At 44.5% G+C, this 23,106-nt stretch overlaps 1 protein-coding gene across 3 annotated transcripts in view; it reads right to left on the bottom strand.

Annotated features, from left to right (window-relative positions):
* The window catches only part of FBXW4 (F-box and WD repeat domain containing 4), a 60,244-nt gene that overhangs the window by 5,963 nt on the left and 31,175 nt on the right, over positions 1-23,106 (bottom strand). For 2 of the 3 annotated variants that reach the window (XM_021536371.4, XM_021536369.4), the window contains exon 6: positions 7,854-7,919. The exons of the other annotated variant lie outside the window; for it this stretch is intronic. In XM_021536371.4, coding sequence (XP_021392046.2) covers positions 7,854-7,919 — 66 coding nt within the window. The remainder of the gene's footprint in view (positions 1-7,853; positions 7,920-23,106) is intronic. 3 annotated transcript variants of the gene reach the window in all.

Genomic DNA, 23,106 nt, shown 5'->3' with positions numbered 1-23,106 from the left:
CTGAGATCTTTCTGATAGTCAGAGTCCAAAAGAAGTCTGCACCTACCTCTTTGGAACCTGCCCATTTGCTGAGTATCTTGCCCAGCTGTCTGCAGTACACAAGAAACTACACTCCAAAAACAGGAATGACTTTTCTCCCTACCCTCAATTTCTGGTGACCCCAGTTCACTAAAATTGATATTATATAAATATGAGAACACTAGGAAACTGCTGAATTTTGAACATCTGTTGAAAACAGAGATGTGTGAAACTGAGGACAATTCACTGGCTCTGGAATCCTCATCTGTGAACTATGATCATTCATCAAAGAGGAGAATCTATTGCACACAAGCAGATGACTGTTCAGAAACCAAAGAGAGCTGTAAACCAGTATTTCAACCCAAATAACTATTTGTAACAAGACAGGTGGGAAGCATAAACTTAAAAAAAAAAAAAGGTATAAAGAGCTCTGTTCAGTTCCAAACACTGGGATATTTGATCTAAATATCAAGCAATGAGAAAGGAAAACAAATCCATTTAAAAATAATTATCCCAAGTGCAGCATTTGCACAATTTCTGTTATCCAATTAGAAGAGTGCACCAAAACCAAAGGGAAGAGCTGAGCTGCCATCTCTGCAATAGCAGCTGAGGCACTAAGGGGATGCAGCAACTCATGCTAAGAAGGGAAATGCTTGATCAAACAACATCTGTATTGTACAGATATTGTAGAGGGAAAAAACACAGATCCTTGGCAAAGTTACTCTTCTATCCTACCCCAAAGTTGCCCCTGCATTTAAACCAGGCTACTAATTGATGCAGAGATGTGTGGGATTGGATTGGGGAATTTTGAGGGAGCACCTCCAAGTGAAATGGCTCAGAAATGCTGTTTCAAGTGATTTTCAGGGCAAATGCCTCTCCCTGATTCCTCAGTACAGCTGAAGGGACTCGAGACAGTAGGGGGGAAAGACACCAACGACGGTCTGAGATTGTGTTGAGAGGAGAGACAGAAAAGGGAGTTTTGCCTTCTTTTCTTCTGCTTTCTCTGAATTGGCCCACACACATTTTAAATGGTCCAATAAAAAGATACAATTTCTTTACCTTTCCAGCTCTGGGACCCTGTGAGTTTTTGTTGTTCGGGTTCCCATAAGGTTAAGTTCAGAGGATAAACTGACATACTGGGCTATGGGAAAAAGCCAGTTTCTTCAAATAAAGCCACAACGGTGCAAAAGAGACCCTGCTGGGGCTTTTATTTGGGAAAACAAACAGAAATGGCACCAAGCCCTTCTGCTTTACGAACCAATTTAACTATAAAACCAATGTTCTCCCTCTCGGGGGTGAGGAGGGGAGAGAGACGGGACATGACAATAGTCCAAAACCTTGAGGGGAAAAAAAAAGAATGTAGAACAAAAAAGGTTGTCTATCCCCTTTTCTTTCTTGTCCATGGCTCCTTTTCTTAGCACACGTGTGTTCTTGTAAAAACGATTAGATTGCAATTTGTATAACATGGTGACCCCCAAATTCAGACATTTAACCCCTTTTCTCTGCAAAGAATGTCAAGAATGTCTTCTCTGTCTTTCTTTCCAACAGGAGGAGTAGGGGGGAATTCTCAAACTGTGATTTCTTGGAGGAAGAGAAAAAGAGGGAGGTGAGGAAAAGAAGCAGGGAATTCTCAAAGCCTCTCGCCTTTCGCCCCACTTGTGTGGGAACAGGCGGCTGTATTGCTCCCTTTCTGGACAGAGCTCTGCAGGTCTCCTTTAGTGGGGAGACAAAAAAATGGAGAGTCCAAATCAAAACAAAGCCATCTGTTTAAATGAGCTACCACTAGCCAGTGACAGAGGGGGTTCCTCATTCACTCTTTCCCATTCTTCTCTCTTGCCTCTGTTGATTCTCTCTCAACCCAGGGAAAAATAAAGATTACTTTTGCTTTGGCTCAGAGGGATGAAACTGATTGATGTGCTTGGAGTGTCCAGCCCCCACCCATGCTCTCTGATTGTTCAGGGCCTTGTAAAGTTGTCATAAATATGCCTGAACAAGAGTTCAAAGGCTGCAGCATGCCCTGAACATGCACACATCCAAAAAGCAGGAGCTGGCCTCATGGTCCTTTCTAGTGAGACAGGGACAAGGCTGCCATGGGAAAAAAAGGATTTAGGATAAACACCTGTATGTTCCTCCTCTTCCAACGATTTTACATTTATGTTAAGATGGACCAGAGCCTTCTTAACAAAAAGAAGGGAGAAGATGCCCAGCTTATGTGAGAGAGTTCAGAAACATAGAGTCACAAAACCCAAAGCCCATCTAGAAATCAGAAAAGAACAACAAGGCCTCAGTTTTGAGAAAATATGCATACCATGGGAGTACATTGTACAGACAAGACTGAAGTTATCCATTATAGACAGGAGACAGAGCTCTGAATATAACAAAGTATTCTAAAAGGGACAGTCATCCAAGAAACCACCACTTAAGATGCTCCCTGCACCAGCAAGCTTTCTCCAGAATGGGCTCAAGCTGGCCATAGGCCTGGTGTCCTGCTTCCAACAACACTCAAAAGTCTGGATTGGTCATTGTGATTTAAAACTGTGTTCAGCCAGGACAGAGATCCTGAGAAAGAAATGCAAGTTTGAAAGGAATAGGGAGCCTCTTTCCCACAAAACCCTGAGGAATTACCCTGGCAAAAATAGATGCCTGGCATATGAATCTATAGAAAAGCAGGGCTGGAAAGGGTTTACTACATTTACTGCATTTATTCTGCTGCTATCCAAATCCTGTGAAACTGGTGACAGGATATCTGTGACAGGATATATTTGCTATTGCTTGTCTTTCCTGTTATCAGACATATGCACCCATTCTCTGTGACTGGAAAAATTCAGTTTAAATGCCTGGGTGAAACAGACACCCCACTCTGACACCCACACTGACTCCTCTTGGAGTCAGTTACCTTTCCTTTTGATTTACGAACTCCAGTTCTGAATATATGTGCTTCCTTCACCCAACAGCTCCTTTGGTGATTAAATTAGAGGGTCTCAAACTTGCATAAGCCTTGGAGTTCAAAGCTGTGGAGACAATGCTCTTCTACAGAAATTATTTTAGAACACAACACTAAGAAGCCTTGAGCCAAGCTTCTACATTAAAAACTTCTACTGAAAACATTCAGCAAGACTTATAACTAAGAACTAGACCTGCAGATTTTCATTTCACTCACCTACTTCCACATAATTACAAACTGGAGCACAACAGGAGACAAAGTCAAGAAGGTCTGGATTTAAACAGGAAATCATCAGTAGTGATCAGCTGACCAGAGTGTTCAGTGCTATAATGGATGGATTTTGTATACCAAAATGGATGCAGATCAACATAAGCCAAAAGTTGAAAAGACAGCAACTCATTCTTGCCCCCTCAGTGGCCCAGACAAATGTAACCTAGCAAGAGACCCATGGAAACACACACTAGAGATACAGCAGCAGCACATTAGCACACTTCAGCCAGCTGCTTAAAGATGGTAACACTCATGCTGGCTCTTGGAAAGAAAGAGCACAGTGCACAAACTCTATAGGCAGAACAGATTATTAACCTGCTCAGCTGCTGCCTGGCTACCTAAGACTCCTTCCCAACCCTCTGCTGAGGGCACCATCCACACACCTGAATCTCACTTCTCCTCCACTCCCAAGACACTCTCATGAATCCTCTACCTCCCACCTCCCCAAAAGCTGCAAACATCAAAGGCACCTGCCTTGAACACCTGAAGAGCAGGGGGGCCTGATGGTCAAGAAATGCAACTCTGTATCTTCCCCTTCCACGCACTCTCTATTTTTTTCTCCATCTCTTTGAAAAAGGTGGCAGAGATAAATGGAGAACAAAGAAACAAGAACAAGCCACAGCTCTGGCCCACACCCTGCCTATTACTTAAGGGGGAAGGAACTCTTCCGAAAGAGGAGGAAAAAATGTGCTCCGACACAATGGCTCAAAAGGCCAGGCAGCAAACCGGGCCACTTTGTACTGCTAACAAGGGAAACCTAATTACAGGAAGAGGGCAAAGAGGGACAGATAAAAGGGATACAAAATTTCAACATCTGTTGCCATAAAGGGATAAGAAGTGGGGAAACGCAAAGTGTCAGTTTGGTGTCAGTGACGGCATAAAGCCACTTTCAAAGGGCTCAGGAGCAGGAGAAAAACCGAACAAGAAATTAGAGGGTTCTTAAAAAAAACAAAACAAAACCCAAAAAAACCCAGAAAACAAACAAACAAAATCCCCACTCTGCCAAAAATATCTTCAAAAGGGGGGAGGAGTTGGACAAAGACTGGCTATTTAAAAGGTACAGGATCTGGGTGGCTTGCAGGGCACAGCTAACTTTGGTTGTTTTCAGAGCTCTTGTGCCCTGCAGCATGTCATGTCATGTCACAGGAAAGAACACTAGGATTTGTGCATTCAAACTGTTTATAGCATGAAGACTACCATGTAAGACAGATCACTGGTCCATTTCAAATGTCAGGCTTTGCAGAATAGTTCCAAGAATTGCTGCAAAGAGACCTCTGGATTATTCTATCATATGAAGAAGCATCCTTGAGACAGGGGCATTTGTCTCTTAACGACATGCAAGACCACCCCAATAACATGGGAAGCAGCAGTTCTCTGCAGGCAAATGACAAATGCTGGCCTTGGAGCTGTCAGTGGTGTATGACCCTCATCTTCCAAGGAGTTTAAACTCCCAAAGGCAATCGAAAGAAGAAGAAAGAGGAGGAGGATCTGAATAAGGTTTCCTTTTCTCTTGCTTGTCATTAAGTGGCTGTTCTGTTGAGCCACACACTCACACTGGCAAACATGACAGGACGGTCTGAATAGAAAAAGGCAGAAGTGAGCAGAGGAACCTGACCTGCAAAAGGGGCAGCTGCCATCATATCCTTCACTAAAGCAAGGACAAGGGTACTTGGAAGAGGACAAGGAGTCAGCAAGCCCTGATACTTGATGCAAGGACACAGGTTAGTATCGTGTGGCCCATATTGCTCACCATTCCCCTTGCAGGCCTCTAATCACTGAACTTACAGCTGCTTCTATATACACACACCTTGATCCAGAGTGGGAATCAAGCAACTTCCCCTCTCTAAAAGCAATCAGATGGCACAAGGTAGCATGTGAGGGGTGAGAGATGTCCTCCACAAGTGCAGCTAGCCAGCTTCAAAAGCATACAAAAAAAATCTAAATCCTCCTTCATTACAGGAGACAGGGCCAGGTGTAGCAGCAGCTGGAATTTCAGCCATCAGAGACAGTGTTTTGGCATTATGCAGTCATTCCCCTGCTTTAGACTCCCTTGACAATTGCTTGTTGCTGCCTGTTGTGGCTTTGATCCAATGCCATCATCTCAGCAGAGTCAAAAATGAAAGACAGTTGTGGGAGCGGGACGCAGCAAGAGGCGTTTCCTTTCCCCACTAAAAATTTCCTCTACACCAAAACCAATCAAGCCCTTTTCAAAGCACAGGACATATTTACAGGTGAAGATATTATCCCCTTCCTCTTGGAGGGATAAGAATGGCTGCCGCAGGGTCAGGGAACAGCGAAGGTCATAAATACAAAACATACCATGACCAACAGTGACAAGCACCAGCCAAGGACTTATCTGGCCTGGAACTAAGATGATCAGTACACAAAAGGTTATTTAAGCTTTAAATCCTTTTGTAGCACGTTCCAGATCTCAGCTGTTGGGTAAAAAGACCACCTACCCCAATGGAAGAAAATGGCACAGAAACTGTTGTAGTGTTGCTTACTCACCCCTCGATGCCAAGAAAACTGCCCCAACTGAACTAGCTGATCCTGGACAGCACTAAACACCTCAGTGGTGCTAAGGATCCTGTGGTTTTCAAAAACACGCCTTATGCATCATTCTACCCTTCCCAATTTTTTTTTTTTTTTTTTTTGACAGAAGTTACCTGGATTCTGTCCTTAGACATAATATCCTTGCCATGTTCAGCCTCTGCGGGGCAGCCTCTGGGCCCTTTTGTGGCTACAAGAAAAGGGTAAGCAGCAAACTCTGGCTCTGACTGCCAGATGTTATCAGGACACACTGAGCACAGGAGGAGTTTTAAGTACTGGGTGGCTCTAAGATTTTAAGTTTTCATGCCACACTCTCACTCCTGGAGTCTGACCAGGGAGACAACATTGAAAAGCCTCAAAGGAACAGACAGCATTTCTTACAAGATCACTTCTGGCAATCACTGGAGCTTTTGAAGATGGATTCAAAGCTCTGCTGGGAAGATGAACAGTTTATGGAGAGTCAAGACCTGGAAGGATGGCTCTGTATTCCCTTTCCATGAATAATGGCATCAAGCCCCACAGGCTAGAGTCCCAGCCGTGCTTCCTACTCAGCCTCTTACCCTGCACATGCTGATGAGTCTACCAGCTCACACACAGGTCTCTGCAGAGGGAAAGACCCAGTGGCATGGTGCATTCCAGCTGTGACAGGTGAAGAGGGAAGAATAAGTTTGACACTCTAGCCATTTCAACAGAGGCCCAGTGGCCTAGGTTGCCTTGGCTTTTTTATTTGCCTGTCACTCAGGCTTTTACATTATTGAAAGATCAAACTCCGCTGTGCTTGTTCATTACCTTAATCCTATTTTCTACACAGCTTTATTATCTCTTCAGGCTTCCTTGGGAAAGGCTGTCAGAAAGGCTGGGGCAGGGGGGAGAGGGCTGCCCATCTCCTCACCCCTGTCAGATGCCTCTATTCAAGAACAGCCAGAAGACTTGATGGGCACCACAGCACAGCCTGCATGTTTCTGGGGTACTCCAAAGGCACCACTGGATGGATCACTAGAAACATGCACCATAGCTAGTGCACTGGTGCTCTCTCCTGCTCCAGCTTGTCCTTTGTAGGGTGCATTGTTGGAACGTATTTTTGTTATTTCAGAGAATAAACCTGCTGGCTTAAATTTGTATTTGATACAGTTGACTTAAACAATCTAAACTATAGATTAGAAGGCAACTTGTCTCAGACCTACCCTGTGTCCACACCAATCCTCCTTCACTCCCTTTCCCCAAATGCAGCTCTACTGATATCCCTCAGGCCCCTTCTGCCATTGCTCAACTCAATCCTGACAGCACTCCTTTGGATAATCTGGGCTGTGCCACTCCTACCCAGAGCATCCTGGTCCTGGAAGGCAGGGCTGCCATTCCAATAATCCTGTGAAATATTTACTATCTGTCCATCACTACACTAAGACCCTCAGGCTGAGAGTTTCAAATTTGTCAGCAGTTGAGTCTCACATCAAGATTTGAGAACAACATTTCCCCAGTTGCTAAGGTCAGCACCTACACTGAACAGGAACTACTCAAAGACCCCAAATCAGAGGCCACAGCAATTAACCTCCTCAGTGCTTATTAGGACAAAGAGAAGACAACGTGCCGAAGTCACTTCCATACATAATGTGTTGCCACACATCACCTCTCTGAGCTACTGGAATTGCCAGCCAGGACAAGGTGACTTCAGAGCCTGTGTTTGCCTCTGGCTTCCTAGCACCATGAGAAGTGAGTGAATGGGAGGATAAGGATCACCTTCCTCACCTCCTCTGGCTGAGGCATCAACAGAGACAGATGAAAAGGAGGCGTAATGGGTGTATTTTGCCTGTATACAGGTAATGGGAAGAAACTAGGATGGCTGTGCCATCAACTGGAAAAGCTGAGAAGAAAAGCCAAGTTACTGAACCAGAACCACCCCCCACACATGCCTTTCCACACCAGTTTGCTTTGTCCCCCACTCCACAACACATCTCATCTTCTATCACTTCTTGCCTATATTGACAAAAGAAATTACACCCTTTTGAAGCATTTCCAACATTGCATTGTTATTCACTTTTCATGTTAAGTCCCTCTCTGGAAGCTCACTCACCTCTCAAGGTCCCAGATTCTCAGAGGTGAGATGTGTCCACAGCAGGCTGTCCCTGTCACAAATGAGCTGTTTAAAAAAACAAAGAAACAAACAAAAAACACTTACTAATCCTCATGTTCTGAAGAAAATGCATGAGCAAGACAGAGAAAACAGGTTACAAGACAGACTCTGAATTCTGGTTCAAGATGATTTCAGCATGTCCCACCACATTTCACAACGGACAGGCAGCAGCAAAGGGAGAGCTACCATAAGACTCTCACTAGCTGAGCTTCCCAGATACACCAGGTCACAACTGCAGAGAACTGGCAGGACATAAAGATGGATTTGTAAATACAAAGGGAAAGCCTAAACAGGAACAGCTGTAAACAACATTTTCAAATGAGTCAGTACAATACTTAGCATGTTTCATACACTTAGTGCTGTAAGCTGCAAAGACCCCATGGAAAATTCACTGTTATTTCCTACTTCATGTCTCACTTCTGCTTGTTGGCAACTTCTGGGTACAATCATGAACTGGCTGCAGCATCACAGGCCTAAAGAATCACAGAATAGAGGTCTCTGGTCCAGCCTGCTCACAGCAGGGCCAATTTCAAAGCTGGATCAGGTTGCCCTCCCCAGTGCTCAGGCACTCCCTGTTAGAGGCAGCACACCACTCCTGCAGCAATATCTGGCTCCGTTTACACCCTCCATCAGGGCCCATTCCAAAGTCCTCTTGGCAAGACTGTGTCCCTCCTGCACATGCTGGCTCCAGAGGTCACCTGACACCCATTGGCCTTATACTAGTTCATAAGACAGAACAAATCCTTAAAATCAAGCATGAGGAACATGGGTGCTGTGCTCTCCAAACCACACCGCTTGTTTCGTGCCAGCTTCCCATTCTCAGTCCAAATAAGAGGAAGCAGCTCATACAAGGACTTCTAAGTAAGTTACAAATGACCTCTCATAAAGCCATATATATTGCAGCTACAGAGAATAAAATTCCAAAACTATGTTTAAGTCAATGCAACAAGGATAGCATGAACACACGAAATGGAACCTGCTTTAAATAAAAGCCATTTCTATGCTTTGCCTGAAGAACTTTTGCAGTATGACACAGGGCTGGCAGCTGAAAAATGAAAGCAAAATAAGAAAACAATGTCATGTCTATAAAAATAACAGAGCAGTTTTTAAACATTTATTTAATCCTCTACAGCATTCTTTCTTTGGAAGTCAAGGTGTCTGCAAACCTCTATTGCACCAGGAATGGATTCTTGCAGCACCCTTGACTTCTGTGAGAAGCTATTGCTACTAGTGCTGCTGCAAGAAGGCACTCAGCAGCCAGGTGAGCACAGGTTCAACTCAATCAAAGCCAGAGAAGGACCAGATGGAAGCCAGACCTGAACTCAGGACTCCTTCTGCTCCTATCTCTGTGGTTTAGCTGAGCAACTGGTTTCTCCAAACCATAAAGCCAAAGCAGCACTGACAAAACACTCTTCAAAAGAGGCAAGCAGGTAACATCAAACCATTTCAAAGAGCTACAAGAACTTAGGAAGGGCTTTAGCTACCAAGGCCTCTTTTGTGTTGACTCTGTCTTTCCACCCAATCTCATGGACCTGGAGGTGTCCACAAGTTCTGTGACTCTTAGATGCCCTTAAGGCTAGAAAAGGCCTGCAGAACTAGAGCTATTTCAAAGTGTCTCCAACCAGGATGTCCTACATGCAAAATTCCAGGTTCATTGGCAGTGCACATACAATCAGTCAAAGCACCTGTAGCACTTGGCTGACCCTAGAGGTGCTGCAGGGTGCTCCATGTAAGTCCTTGACCAAAGTCTGAGAGTCTATGGAAAATCCAATTCCTCTTGCTGTGTAGCAGCCACCACAATCAATTAAGAAAGTGTGCAGCATTTAATCTTTGGAAACATGGTTTCTGCTCAATGCCTGCCTTCTCTCCACCATAGTCCAGGACAGAGGGGAACATTTCTCTTTCGCCGATGTCACCCACCCCAGAGGAGAACAAACAAAAGACACCCACTTTGACAGCTTGTTGGTCAAACCCCATGTCTGGAAAGCAGCACTTTGGTCAGCAGGTCCCTCTGCTACAAAGCTAGGTGTTGGGTTTTGTCCCCCCTCTCCAGTCATAATCCATTAATAACTACTAAAGTCAATTACTGTGGTTAGAAACACAATAGCAGTCAGGGAGTCAGTCAAGCAGGCAATTGGGTGCTTAAGATTTTTCTTTTGGGGGACAAACTGACTCTGTCCCAGCAGAGAACACTCTCACGTGGGAGACAGATCCCTTTGTGCAGAAGGTATGCACAAGGCTTTGATGGTTGCCACAGGTCTAAATTACCATGGAGGCACACCAACAGGGAGAAAAAGGTGGGAGGAACAGCTAGGTCTAATCCTCCCTCATGCTGTCAGTTCTGGACTTCAGCTTTCCCTCCTTGGTCCTTACCCCTCACCCCTCAGAGGAAAAAAAAAAAAAAACCACAAAAAAACAGAGAGAGAAAAAAGCATTAGATAAAGAGATTTTTCTCCAGCATCGAATACAGGCCTCAGGGCCACAAACAAGTCTCTTCTGGGTAAAGCTGACTCCATTCAGTCAACAGGAATTTTGTCTCATACTTCAGTGGGATCAGGTTTGCAGGCCTTATCTTTAACAGCCTGAGCCCATTAGCAAGCAAAGATAAGACTTCTCCCACAAGAGCAGGCCACCTTCACTGCAGCATTAGAATGCAGCATTCACAAGACAACATGCACAAGGAGTGTCACTGAGAAATTCTCGAAGCCTGAGAGTGAACTGACCTTAAAGTCTGGATTCCAGGGCATGATACAGGGCCCCTCCCCTTGAGTCTGATCTGCAGGCACACACCTTGAAGCCTCAGGTGTGTCATAACTGGGAACGTCTCAGAGGTGACAATTTTACTTCAGGCAAAAAAGCAACACAAATCAGCTTTCATATGTCTAAAACAACATGCAGATTGGAGGAAAGCATGCAAAGCTTGGTTCCAAAACTTCTGAAACTTCGTTTAGTGTGGAAGATCAGGCTGAAGCCTTCTATCAGGTTTGCTTCTTTCAGTCTATCTTCAACAAGGCTTTTTTGTCTTAGAGAGCACAGAGCACACATAAGACAACCCTCCAGTTTAGAGAAGTACAGCTTTTTCACAAGTGTTGTTGCCAGCTGCGCAAGAAAAACAATTCAAGATGACACTAGCTTAGGAAGTGTCATTCATTTTGCCCACAGACTGGAGAGAGACTAGATTGGGAAGAGGGAAGTACAGGATACCTTAAATATATTAATGCAGGCATGACTCATCTACCTGAAGTATATACAACACACTGATGTACACTGACTCTGATCAGATGCATCTACATCCACCATAAAAACTGCTATGGCCAGTCTCCACATGGCCTTGGAGACGTAAAGACCTTTCCCTACTAAGCTTCCTCCTGTCCTTTGAAAGCTGCTGGCTACCATGACTACAAGCTCCCTCTAACAGGCCCTTCTAAGGGGAAAATATGCATCATTGTAGGGCTTCCATAACAGGGCATGTTGTCTTCACAGGGATCCCCTAGGAACTAAAACCAAGCCAAAAACCAAACCAGGAAGGCAAGAATTTTGCACAGCATTAACATACATACTTCATAAACAGTGTATTTTTGTTGTCCAACACAAAGAATCTTCCAACTCATCTGATACTTTGATGTCCTCTTTCTTATTTGAAACTCCCTACTGACAGAGAGGAGAGGAGAGGAATAAACAAGAGGGAAAAATAAAAACTCAACAGAACAACCAAGAGCCTGCTTCTCCAGAAGCCAGACCTTCTCTATGTTGCAGAAGAGACATTTCATTAGACATCATCCCCCCCAACAATACAAGCTGGGCCAGGAAATGAAAGAGAACACACATTCTGGCAGTGCTGTTGGAAGAAACACAAGAACTCTCCATCTGACTGACTTGTGGTTGTTGAAGATCCCACGGCATTCCTGGCAACAGCAGTAGTGCCCTGGCTACACTCCAGCTGCAATAATCCCATGGCTGCTCCCAAGGTGCCAACTACAGTTTGACTCATGTAGCATCCCTCTTTACCCCATCCTGGACAGACCATTGCCAGATGTGAACAAATCCGAGGGACTGAGGTAGATGTCCATCAGTAATTTTGGAAAGATGCTGTTTATTCTGAGGTTTGGAAACAGTCTCAGCTCCAGAAATACAAGTCATATTGAACAACATATACTTTTCCCACTATCAACCCAGCCTCTAGAGTGGGTGCTGCCTGAGCTGGGAATCCTGCAATGAAAAGTCATTGAAGGAGCCTGGATAAAACAGGTCCTTTCCCACCTCTTCTCAATACATATCCCCTGTGCCCCAGGCTTGTGCCTTTCCCTGCACTGTAAACAGATTGCTTCTCTAGTTCTATTCTGCTCTTCGGGGATTTCAAATCCAGAATCTGCTTGACACGTGCAAGAGTCCGTTCCATCCTCCTGGCACTCTCCCCCGCCCCCTGGAATTGGACATCATTGTTCCATTTTGGAAACTATTATATATGGAGACTCATTGGACTGGGAAACAAAGAAGTTATTACTTGACACAGCCCTGCAGCTGGGAATGTGGAAGGTGGGGGGAGAAAAGCGGGAGAACCAGGGGAGACAGGATGGGGGGGTTGGTAGCAGTGTTATGAAAGCGATCAACAGAAAGGACAGCTCAAAGATGGGAAACATCTATTTTAAAAAGTCTCAAGTGAGATGAGAAAAGAAGGAGAAGGGAAAGCAAGGCCAGAAGGGAGCTAGGAGAAGAGAGAGAGCAGTTGGTGCCGACGGTGCCGCGGGTTAAACGCACGGGTCTGTGGGTTTGTGTAGCCTTTGATTCAGCACTGACACGCTTTGGCAAGGGAGGCCACCGGAGCTGTCAAATCCTTCACCAACGTGCCCATCAATTGTATTCAGCTCTCCCCGACCCGCACTGGCATTTTAATTACTGTTGGGTAAACTAATTTGTACAAATGAAGGCAACTCTGCCTAATAGAATATGCAAGCTCTCTGACCTCTGACAGGCGATGACACAAGATACAAAGGAGGCAGAGGAAGGCTTTTTATCAGAGCCTTATTACTCTCTATTACTCCAATTAGTTAAGCTCCAGTGCTCCTAATTGGGGGAAAAAATTGCAATTAAATCAATTTTTGATGGGCTGAAAGTGGGTTACCGAACCGCCCTGCCTGTGAAACACTGATATTATAGCAGCAAAGGTCAAAGTCTTTGTCGGCACCTGTGGGGCCCCCAGCTCCCTTCTCCAAGCCCCTCTGTGCCCCCCCAACACACACACGCAGCTCGCTAGGGCGAATCATTAGAACATGTCATGTCTTATCGCGGCCGCCACCATCCCGCCAGCCTCTTCAGTTGACATCATTATGGAAGGTAACTCCTCCAGCATGAATACAGTGCTAAGGTCACATAAACTTGATGGAGCCCCTGCTGAAGAGCAGATGCAACAGTAACAACATTGTGAAGGGGAAAGGAGGGGGTCAGAAACCCAGCACAGGGAGTTTTGCCACCTCCAGCATGAGACTCCTCCAACAGACCAGATACACACAAAGGGAGAGAGACAGAGAGTGCAGGGGGGCAAGTGCTCCTTCCCCAGGGGCATTTAATTTGCAAGAAGAAAAAAAGAAAACCAGCACAGCATCAGTTTAGCATCCTCTTATTTATGAGCAAGTAGGCAGGACAAATATGCAAGAAATCCCACCTGCCTTAGATGCAGACAAGGCTGGACAAACCCAGGACTGAGTGGTCATGCTGGACTGATGCTGCCCCTTCACTGTCCTAGACCAGTTTCTTTAGCTGTACTACAATTTGCACTTCTAGCAGGATGACCAGAGAACTGAACCAAGCATCTTCAGTATTTCAGAAGTCAAGACAGCTGGGTTATATGTTAACATTCTGTAACCACAAATTCAACAAAAATCAGCAGGTAAGACAGTGCACCTAAAGCTCACCTAAGCAAACAGAAGAATCTCACTGCAGCACAGCCTCACCTTTGTTGAATAAATGCCAAAAAGTCCCAGCAGCTGAAGGCAAATAACCTGGCTTGTTCCAGAAACAGACTGGAAAGCTCTGGAAGGTTTGCTGCTACTTCTTTGAGCTCATGTGCATGCTACAGAATCCTCCAAGGAACAGTCGACTCAAGAGTTAAACTGTGCTCCTGATATACCTCATAAATGTCACACAGAGAAGGTACAGAACAGCTCTGCCACACCCCACCATGGACTCAGCACAGAGAGAAAGCAAAATGCATAGAGAAGGCCATGAACCCTGCAACGTTAACAACCACTACTTCTCCAAGAGGAAATCCTGTGCTCTTGCAAGGAGCACCAGTGACACATGCATGAACAGATGGACTAATAACTCATTCATATGCCACCTCAAGTGGACCACTAAAAAGTGGTCCCCAGAAAGACAGCATTTACATTTTATACTGAAGGGCACTATAGAGATGCTGGATTGAAACATGAAGTCCCATCTGAGACAGAACTCCAGCTCATGAGATAGAAGAAATGCTCATGTCGCTGCCTCCCAAGTCATACACTTCATGCCTCATGGTAGAGGGAAATCAAGCTTCACCTCTCCAGCCTTCCTCCTTGGCCTCTAACTTCACGACTTCCTCCAGACTTCAGAGACACTCAGGCTGAAGAGCAGAAAAAGCTTTTCATATCCCTAAAAGCCCAATTCCTGGTGTGGTAGACAGATCACCCCTACTCTAGCAAGCTGCTTAGTAGGTGTCCAACCTAGACACCTCCATCCTGCCTTCACTTCCTTGCAGCTTCAGCCCATATTCTGTGTCCAAGTTACCTGCAACCTTGATCACCGTCCCTTCAGCAGCCCTGCAGCAGGTAAGTTCTGTGAAAACAAGCCACCAGATACAGAGTACAATCCTCATTTCTGGAGGAAAAACTGAGCTCAATGACATCAAGACAAAGATTCCAGACAGGACAAACACATGCACACTCTTCCACACTACAGCAATGAATGGGAAAATACCCTTGATTGCAAACTAGTGATTCAATCCACAAAACAGTCCTGATGTTTCTAGGCCTGTTCACATCTAAGTACCACTGCTTTCCCCCGTACTTCACATGACACATGCTTTCAGGAAGAAGCAAATTTTCAAAAGAGGACCACATTCACATTAGCCCTATAAAAGTTGATTGAGGATCCTGAGTGTTCCTTTACAAGAGAAATATTGGAACAGTGCTTTTCACAGTGCTGCTGTCATTTTTCAGAACTTCAAACAGAATTGCTTTTGTAGCTATACAAAAATTGAAGGAAAAGTCTTGAAAACCTATTTTTAATAATGTAAAATACATATTTACATACTATGTCCAACAGTCTTCATTTTTCCTTACTCCCCAAACGTCTTCCCAGGCATGGAGTAGTTGTTCATGCAGAGATCTTTGTACTCCTTATCTCTCTCGAGACCAAATTTAAAACCCAAATGATGCTGAAGTTATTACTGTTATTACAGGAAAAAATAGACTCCTTAACCATAACAGAAATTTAATTCAAAACATAATTCAGGCACTGATCTGAATAACTTGTACCAAAAATCAAAGTCTGTGCCAAAACTGATTTGTCTGTGCATGCCTACCAGGCCTTTCTGTGAGCAGAGCTCTCTGCAGGCAATCACTGGGGTTACATCTTAGAAGCTGAATAATAAAGAAACATGACTCAACTGAGAAATCACTTCGGAGTCTAAAATCTGGGCTGTGCAAGAGATACAGCTCTCTATTCCTACCATAGAGAGCTTTCTATGAAGAAAGAGAAGGGGAGGAAAAAAAAGAAGAAAAAGAATGAAATCTAGGGACTTAAAGGTCAGTTTGAGACTAGGTGGTTAAACACTACTACAGCACAGTTATATCAGCTTATCAGTAAACAGAACAAAATCTCAAAGAACATTTTTAATGCTCAGAAGCTATAACATTATAAATTCAAAGAAAGTGGCTACTAAGGTTCCATTTGTGTTTTGAGGAGTTAAAGGTTTATCTGGTTTATTTTGTTTCTTTTTCAAGTGCAGGTGAAATAACCACAGCTGGAGTCTCAATTTCCTTACTCACACAAAGCATTCTCCCTTCCAACATCACTACAGAAATCTCAGCCATCTGTAGCAACTTGCTATGCTCTACTCTTGCTCTACTCCCCAGAGCAGCCTTTCAAACACCAATGGGCAATACTCCTGAGAAGTACCCAGCAGACAGCATGCTCTACCTCCAACTGCTGCACATGCCATCTGCAATACAGTACACAGGAGTTGCAAGATAACTTCATAAAATCTCTACCCAGGGTTTTTGAATTAATTGAAAGGAAGGAACAGGTGGAGCTGCTGACTGCGCAGCAGAAAAACATGATCCCTGGATGAAATACATGGATCCAGTATTAGACACTGGACACCATTTGTACCTACAGACTATCATGCATCTTGGGCATGTCTCTGAGGGCCTGGCACTCAGTTCTCACCAACCTGCACACCCACTTCAAGCCTTCACACCCATCATGTTTCCCCTCCCTACTCTGGTCAGTACTGTTACCCGTTATCCTTCCCCCTCGCCCCCATGGAGAAGACAACCTGAGCTCAACCTTTGTCCACATCCCCAGAGCCAGCAGCCCCCTTGAGCTTGGTGCTCTGGGCCCACACACAGCCTTACAAGAAGCTCTGAACTCCAGCCCTCGCTTCCTCAAAGCCTGCCCAGGTGTAAAGCTCCAGCGATTCCTTTTTCTTTGCCATTTTCCCTCCCTCCTCCCTCTCCTCCTAGCCCCACCAACATTTTCAGGCCACACAGTGAGCAGGGAGGTTGGAGTATATGAGGACCATTGCAGCAGTCATGCTGTTTCAGACCCCCCCAACTTAAGACAATTTCTAAGAGCCATTTCTTATCCTCCCCTCCGTGAAATGATTTCTGTTAATTGCCTGGTGGGAATCAGTTATAGGTGGGGGAGATTCTCCCCACACACACACCCTGGCCCCTAATTGGCTTATTGAAGTTTTAACAGGGCTTTCACCTGGAGAAGCTGGTAATTATTCCCTTCATTCCCCTCTTGCTTGTACCTGTAGCTTCACACTTGGGGCCTGCCTGGCTCCACAGGGGGGACTTTGTTCCCTCTAACTACAGGCCCCACACAAATGGGCCCAGCAGCAGGAAAACACGGCAAAGTGGTAATTTTCAGCCCCACGTAATTAGCCAAGGTTCTTTCAGCCCAAACTGCTGAATGGGGAGAGGGCTGCTGGGGAGGGTGCGCCATGTGGGAATGGAGGAACGGGGGCTGCTCTCAACAGGCGGACAAAGACCTCTCGGGGGCTCCAATCTGGGGCGAGCAAGAGGAGGGGTGGGAGCAAGACAGTTTGCCTGGCATAGCTGGGGCATGGTCAGCAGTGGGACACACACTGAGGAAGTCAGCCCATGGCATCCTTCCCCCAGCCTGTGGAACAGGGCAGTGCAGGATGCCAAGAAAGAGGTGAAGGAGAAAAGAGATCTAGTGATGCACGACAGAAGCATGTGAAGGGGTGCGATGCATGACAGATTCTTGAAGGTCTGGTGTAGCATATGCTCCCAGGACAGGATTTCTAGTCTAGTACCTTCACACTGAGATTTAGAAAGGCAATAGACTCAGGGAGAATAAGCTGGATGGTGCAGATCCCAAACAGGATAGCAAGAACTGTGAGAAGGGCAGAGTGAGAACTCTTATTGCTGAGAAAAATCATCAAAAATTAAGTCAACTCCTCCAGCATCTGCTCCAAAAGTCAGGCAACAACCATAACCAGGAGGACAGTAAAAAAGGCTCCAGGTTCTCTTTTTGCTGAGGCATCTCCCATTAGCAAACCAAAACTGTTTTTCATAGTGTGACCGCACTTGTTTGATCTTCCTTTCTGCTACAAGACTTTGGTTTTGCAAAACTACCAGGAAACCTGATGCATGTGGGTTCAAAAAACTTTGCCACCAGTATATCACTCCTGTATTAAATCAGACTGATGTCAGATGTCCCACAAACCAGAAACTGGCATCCTGTGTGTGGCATGCTGCCTCTCCTGATTCTCAGGACTTGTTAGCATCTGTGCTTTTTTTGAATTATCACCATTGCCTTTAGGATATAAATCCTTGTCCTGACTTGTCAGGTCTTGTAGACAAGTTAAAGTTGCTGCTCAGCTGGATTAATGATCACAGATTCAGTGCAATGGGGTCTGGGGGATTTTTTGTTTGTTTTTAAAGTCCTAAAAAACTTACCTTGTGTCTCTTATGATTGCAGTATCCTACTAGAAAGCAAGAATTGTCATAATCTAAAAGCTTGGTTCTGATTCTGCAATGAAGACTAGGTGAAGATCCAGCAGGGAAGTTGAAAGATGCCACTATTATCAAAGGACAGGTACACCAGAGTGCTGCACAAACCCTAGGAGATGATGCAATTACAACAATCCTGACAACAAGGAAAAGAGATCCTCAGGGACTCCAGTTGTAGGAAGGGAGCAGGCAGGCAGCAAACCCCCAGGGCACAGACTTTTAATTTCTGAGCTGCCTAAAATACAACGGTGACACAGTGCTGCAGCAGGTTGCAAACTAGAGAAGCAAATTGCTTGATTCAACCCCACAACTCTGGTTTCTTTTCAGGCCATATCTATTTCTATCACATTTTGTGAAAGACTCTTGCAGAAAGGATCATTTTTCAATCTCAATCCCATTTATTTCAGCCTCACCCAAGATGCCTTAAGTACTTGTCACAGATAGATGAGTTTAGCCATATACTGTGTGCCTGTGACCCATCAATTCTCAAGACCTTTCCTTAGAAGCAACTTTTGACACCTCTGGACAAAGTATGCTTGCTGTGAAATCCATGCCAGCATCTCAAATGCAGACACCAAGAATGAACAAAAGCAGGTCCATGTTGACCAGGCCAATTTCAAGCCTGTGCAGAGAAACAGAGTGAACATTCCCTGCATCAGTGGGAAAAGATATGTAATATCATCTCTATTCACACTTTATGACAAACCTTATGTGGTCCAGGGCTTTTTCTTCTAGTAACCTCACACCCTACAAGAGGACATGTGGAATTGATTTAAGTAAATATTCCAGCTGTCACTGCTTTGGACAAAAGTCTAAATATTTGATCATGTATAGAAAATGCTTAAAGAATCATGATGCAAAAGAAGAAAATCTCTTCTATTTATAAAATACCGCCTTTCTATATTTTAAGACTCGGGACTGCCAAGACCAATCTCAGTATATTTTCAGATGTGACTGGCAAAGTTTTCAGTTAACAAATATTGTTTTAAAAATGCATGTATCTATATAAAATGACATTTTATATAAACTTTTCCATTAGAATCTATGACAGAAAATTACTTTTCAATAAGCAGCAATCCATGCATGCCAGTGAGGTCGGGGGAAGGGAGAATCCTTTCAGGTCTGCCAGAACAACTAAAAATCAAGAATGTTTCAGTTTAAAAGTAGAGGTGGAAGGAATCTCTTTTACTGGTGCCACAAGCCACAGATTATTTTTGTCTTTTTCCTTTTGCCATACAGACACACATATAATAAATTCAAACTCGAATATTTAGGAGAATTTTGAAAAAAGTGATCAGGATGGTGAGGAAGAAGAGGAGTCAAACATATACTTTCCTTATCTTAGCACACAGGGCAGAAATTCTTTCTTGATACCATGCAGAGGCAGGAGATGTATTTGTTCATGCTTTTAGGGGAAAGAACCCAAATCACAAAAACAGAGTGCTTGATCTTCCTCCTCTCCCCTGTGATATTCAAACAATTTACAAATTAAGTCTAAATGAGTTCTTCATAAGGGGAGAGGGAAATAATGCTCAGAGGGTTTTAAGAAGTCAAAGACCAGAAAAGGTGAAAGGGGAAAGGCATGTATGTGGAGCACATGCTACACACAGAGAGGGCCAGCACACTGAGGCATGGAGACACAGGTGCTCTGTGGAGGAGGGAAGCAAAGCCTCATCTGCGTTTAACTCAGCCATGAAATGACTCCTAGAGCTTTCCTGTTCTGATCATTCCAGTCCTGACACGGACACGCTTGCAACAACCTTAATCCACTTGCCCTTAAAGCTCTGGGCAGCTTCCACCTCCCCAGTTCTCCACTCTACGCAATATGATTTGCTTCAGGGTTTTCATTCTATGTGTTTGGAGTATGTCAACTCTTCAGCCCTAAGCAACCAAGAGCCTGAATAAAACTCCTCCTCCCCATCTGCAGGTTCAAAGCATGCTTGGTTGTGAGCAAGCATCAGAGTGAGAAAGCAAACCTGGCAGTCAGGCCAAAAAGCCCCAGCCCTGCATGCAGAGAAAGGCATACAAGGTTTCATTAACAGATAATACACATCTAAGGTATAAAGACATTTAGTGGCCACCTCCCATACAGATCCCAAACCACCCAAAAACTCGCTGGAAAAGTTTTGCAGAAGCCAGAGATCAAACCACACTGACATCAATAAGGTATAGTTTCACAGCACAGATTTTCACCTTCAGTATCTGTAATCAGGCTGAGCTGCAAGGCAGGCTAAGAATTATTAAATTTCACTGACAACTGAGATAAGCCAGATGAAGATAGGAAAGTAACCAGGCAAAATAGATGGCACAGAGATAGGGAAAGGACAAGACAGGAAGTCGAGCAGTAATTTATTATGACACTTTATGTCAGTATATTGGGGAAAAATTACACATAAAATGGTATAAGAGGGAAAGGATTGGATATGGAAAGGACTGAGAAAGACTCTTCAGGCACACATCTCAAGTCTGCAATGGAACAGAGGACTCCCTAATATACATTGTCCTTTCATGACAAAACATATCTGATAAAGGGACATTAAGTACCACACTGCCTCCTGTCACTCAGTAAGCTGCTGTCTAGGTGAAGCAGGACAACCTACTGGCAGTCAGTCCTCCTACACTTCAAGGAACAGAAGTCTGGAAGCTTTAAATGCATAGGCAGCTTTGTGGGTAGGAGTGTGAAACCACAGTTTCCTCCTTTCCTTTCCATTGCTTGCGCTATTTCCATGTGCTCAGAGAATTTAGGAAGCCACATCCAAAAACAGCTATTAAAAGAACAATTTCTACTTGTTAAGTCAAACGCACAAAGAAATGCCAAAACCAAGCTCACTCACACGTTCTACACTGAAATGAGCACATGACTCAAACATCATTTGATTCTGTAGCCAGTTACAAGTGTCCCAGTCGAAACTGTCACTCATCTTTTATCATGTGAATACACAAGAATCAATTACATGGCCATCAATTCATGTTGGGCTGCATCTCTATGGACTTCAGTCAGAGACTGCACTGGGAGGAAGTGATGAGCTTACTTCATCATACAAAGAGATGCCTGAACTCCACTCCATATGAACTCCACTCCAAACAACTGGCCAGCAAGTACCTGCAAGCTTTGCCTTGCTACTGCTTCACACAAGGCCATCGGTACTAGAGTTAGGGTAGCTTGGGAAAAATATTAAAACTTTAAACAGAGGGAAGGGTATCCAAAGAGAGAAATCATTCACTGTATAACCACATAAAACAATCAGGCAAAAGGTTTAAAAATGAAGGAACATGCTTATTCCCCAGGACACAACACTGAATTTGAAAAGAGCCTATGAAGCCCAGAACATTAACAGGTTCAGAAAGAAGAGATGACCTGCTCACAGAGCGATCTTCTGCAAATATGAAAGAAACATTGGTCCAGATGAAAACTCTAGCCAGGGAAACCCTAACCTCTGCTCATTGGAAGCTGGGAATGAATAGGCAGGAAAGGATCTTCTGTTCTTGTTTCTTACGTTCTCCATAGACATTTACTACTGATCACTGGTGAACACCAAATGCTGGGGTAGAAGTATGCTGGACTGACCCACCATGACCAGAAGAAGAGGAGAAATGCCCACTTTTGTCAAGCTATGGTCCATCAAGCTCACCTTTTTCATCTCCAGTGGTACTGGCAGATGCTGTTCAGGAAGAACATGTAAGCATGACAGCCTTCTGTGGTCATTCACTTTGCATCCATAGTTTCTGTATTAAGGATTTTAAAGAGTGTATCCCCACCTAGTTCCTCATTATGAACTTGCTATCCATGAATTACAAAATCTCTTTCGAAACTGCTGGCATCCTTCACCTCCACAACCTTCTGCTCTGAGACCATCAGAGAACAGATGTTAGAGAAACATTACTGCTTCTCTAATATCTGGAGCAGGCTCCCTTGCTTCTCCACTGTCAAAGAGGAGAAAATCCAGGGGAAGTATACAGAAAATTAAAACATGCTCTAAGCCAAGACAGAAAATCGGATGCAAGAGAGAAACTCTTCAATCAGACAGTCCTGCTCCATCCCCATCCCTCATTAAATCAGCCTGAACAGGCAGAGCAGGTCACTGAACAAAGCACAGGTGTAAAGCTCAACACAGCTGCACCAGGAGGAAGAGATCAAGCACAGCAATAGTAGCAGCTGCTGCTTGGCCCAGCTCAGTCTGCAATTGCTGCTTCTGATGAGTTCACCTCTTTCAGGAGTGGGGAAGAGGAACACAGATCTCTTTTTCCCCTGAAAAAAACCTAAGCTGTTGGGTTCCAGCCTGCAAGACTCTTCAGCCCCCATGCTAATAAATCTTTGGGACTATAAATCACCTTGGTACAGGTCTCTCTTCACAAAGGAAATGGGCTCTCTCTTGTCATTAGCTGCCTGTGTCTACCAACCATAGCAGGGCCTCATTCAAGTCCTCTTTGATGGACGGTGAGACTTAAAGGAATATGTGCTTCAATCTCAGAGGAGAAAGAACAAGAATTTACAAATTAGACAGGGCAATGCACATTAAAAGCTGGCTTTAATACCTGGTCCCAAATTAGCCCTGCACCTGCTAAGTGTCAGGACGCCTACAAAGCAGTAAGAGTACATCCCACATGTAGGGATGGTGAATGGAGCATCATGAACCCACAACACCTCTTAAGAGCAAGAAAGTGGTTGCAGCAGTTGGGTTCCATGCAGCTGGGAAGGAAGGTAGAGAAGACCTGACAAATCCTAGATAATGAACCACAGAACACAATATAGGAAACACTGCACAGAAATAACAGACTTTCCACTCTGCCTTCCAGTCTGTAATAGTCCCACACTGCTCTGAAAAGAAACCAGAGGCAATGGAGCCAAGAAGGGAGTCAGAGCCACACAATTCCATCCACGTTTCCAGTGTCCAATTCAACTCACAGCAGAGATTCACAATGCCAGCAACCCCAGGAAACTGAAGCTT

Source organism: Lonchura striata, chromosome 6 (genome assembly GCF_050655825.1).
Source record: "Lonchura striata isolate lonStrDom1 chromosome 6, ASM5065582v1, whole genome shotgun sequence".
Taxonomy (NCBI): Eukaryota; Metazoa; Chordata; class Aves; order Passeriformes; family Estrildidae; genus Lonchura; species Lonchura striata.
This window is presented reverse-complemented; position numbering and strand designations above follow the sequence as displayed.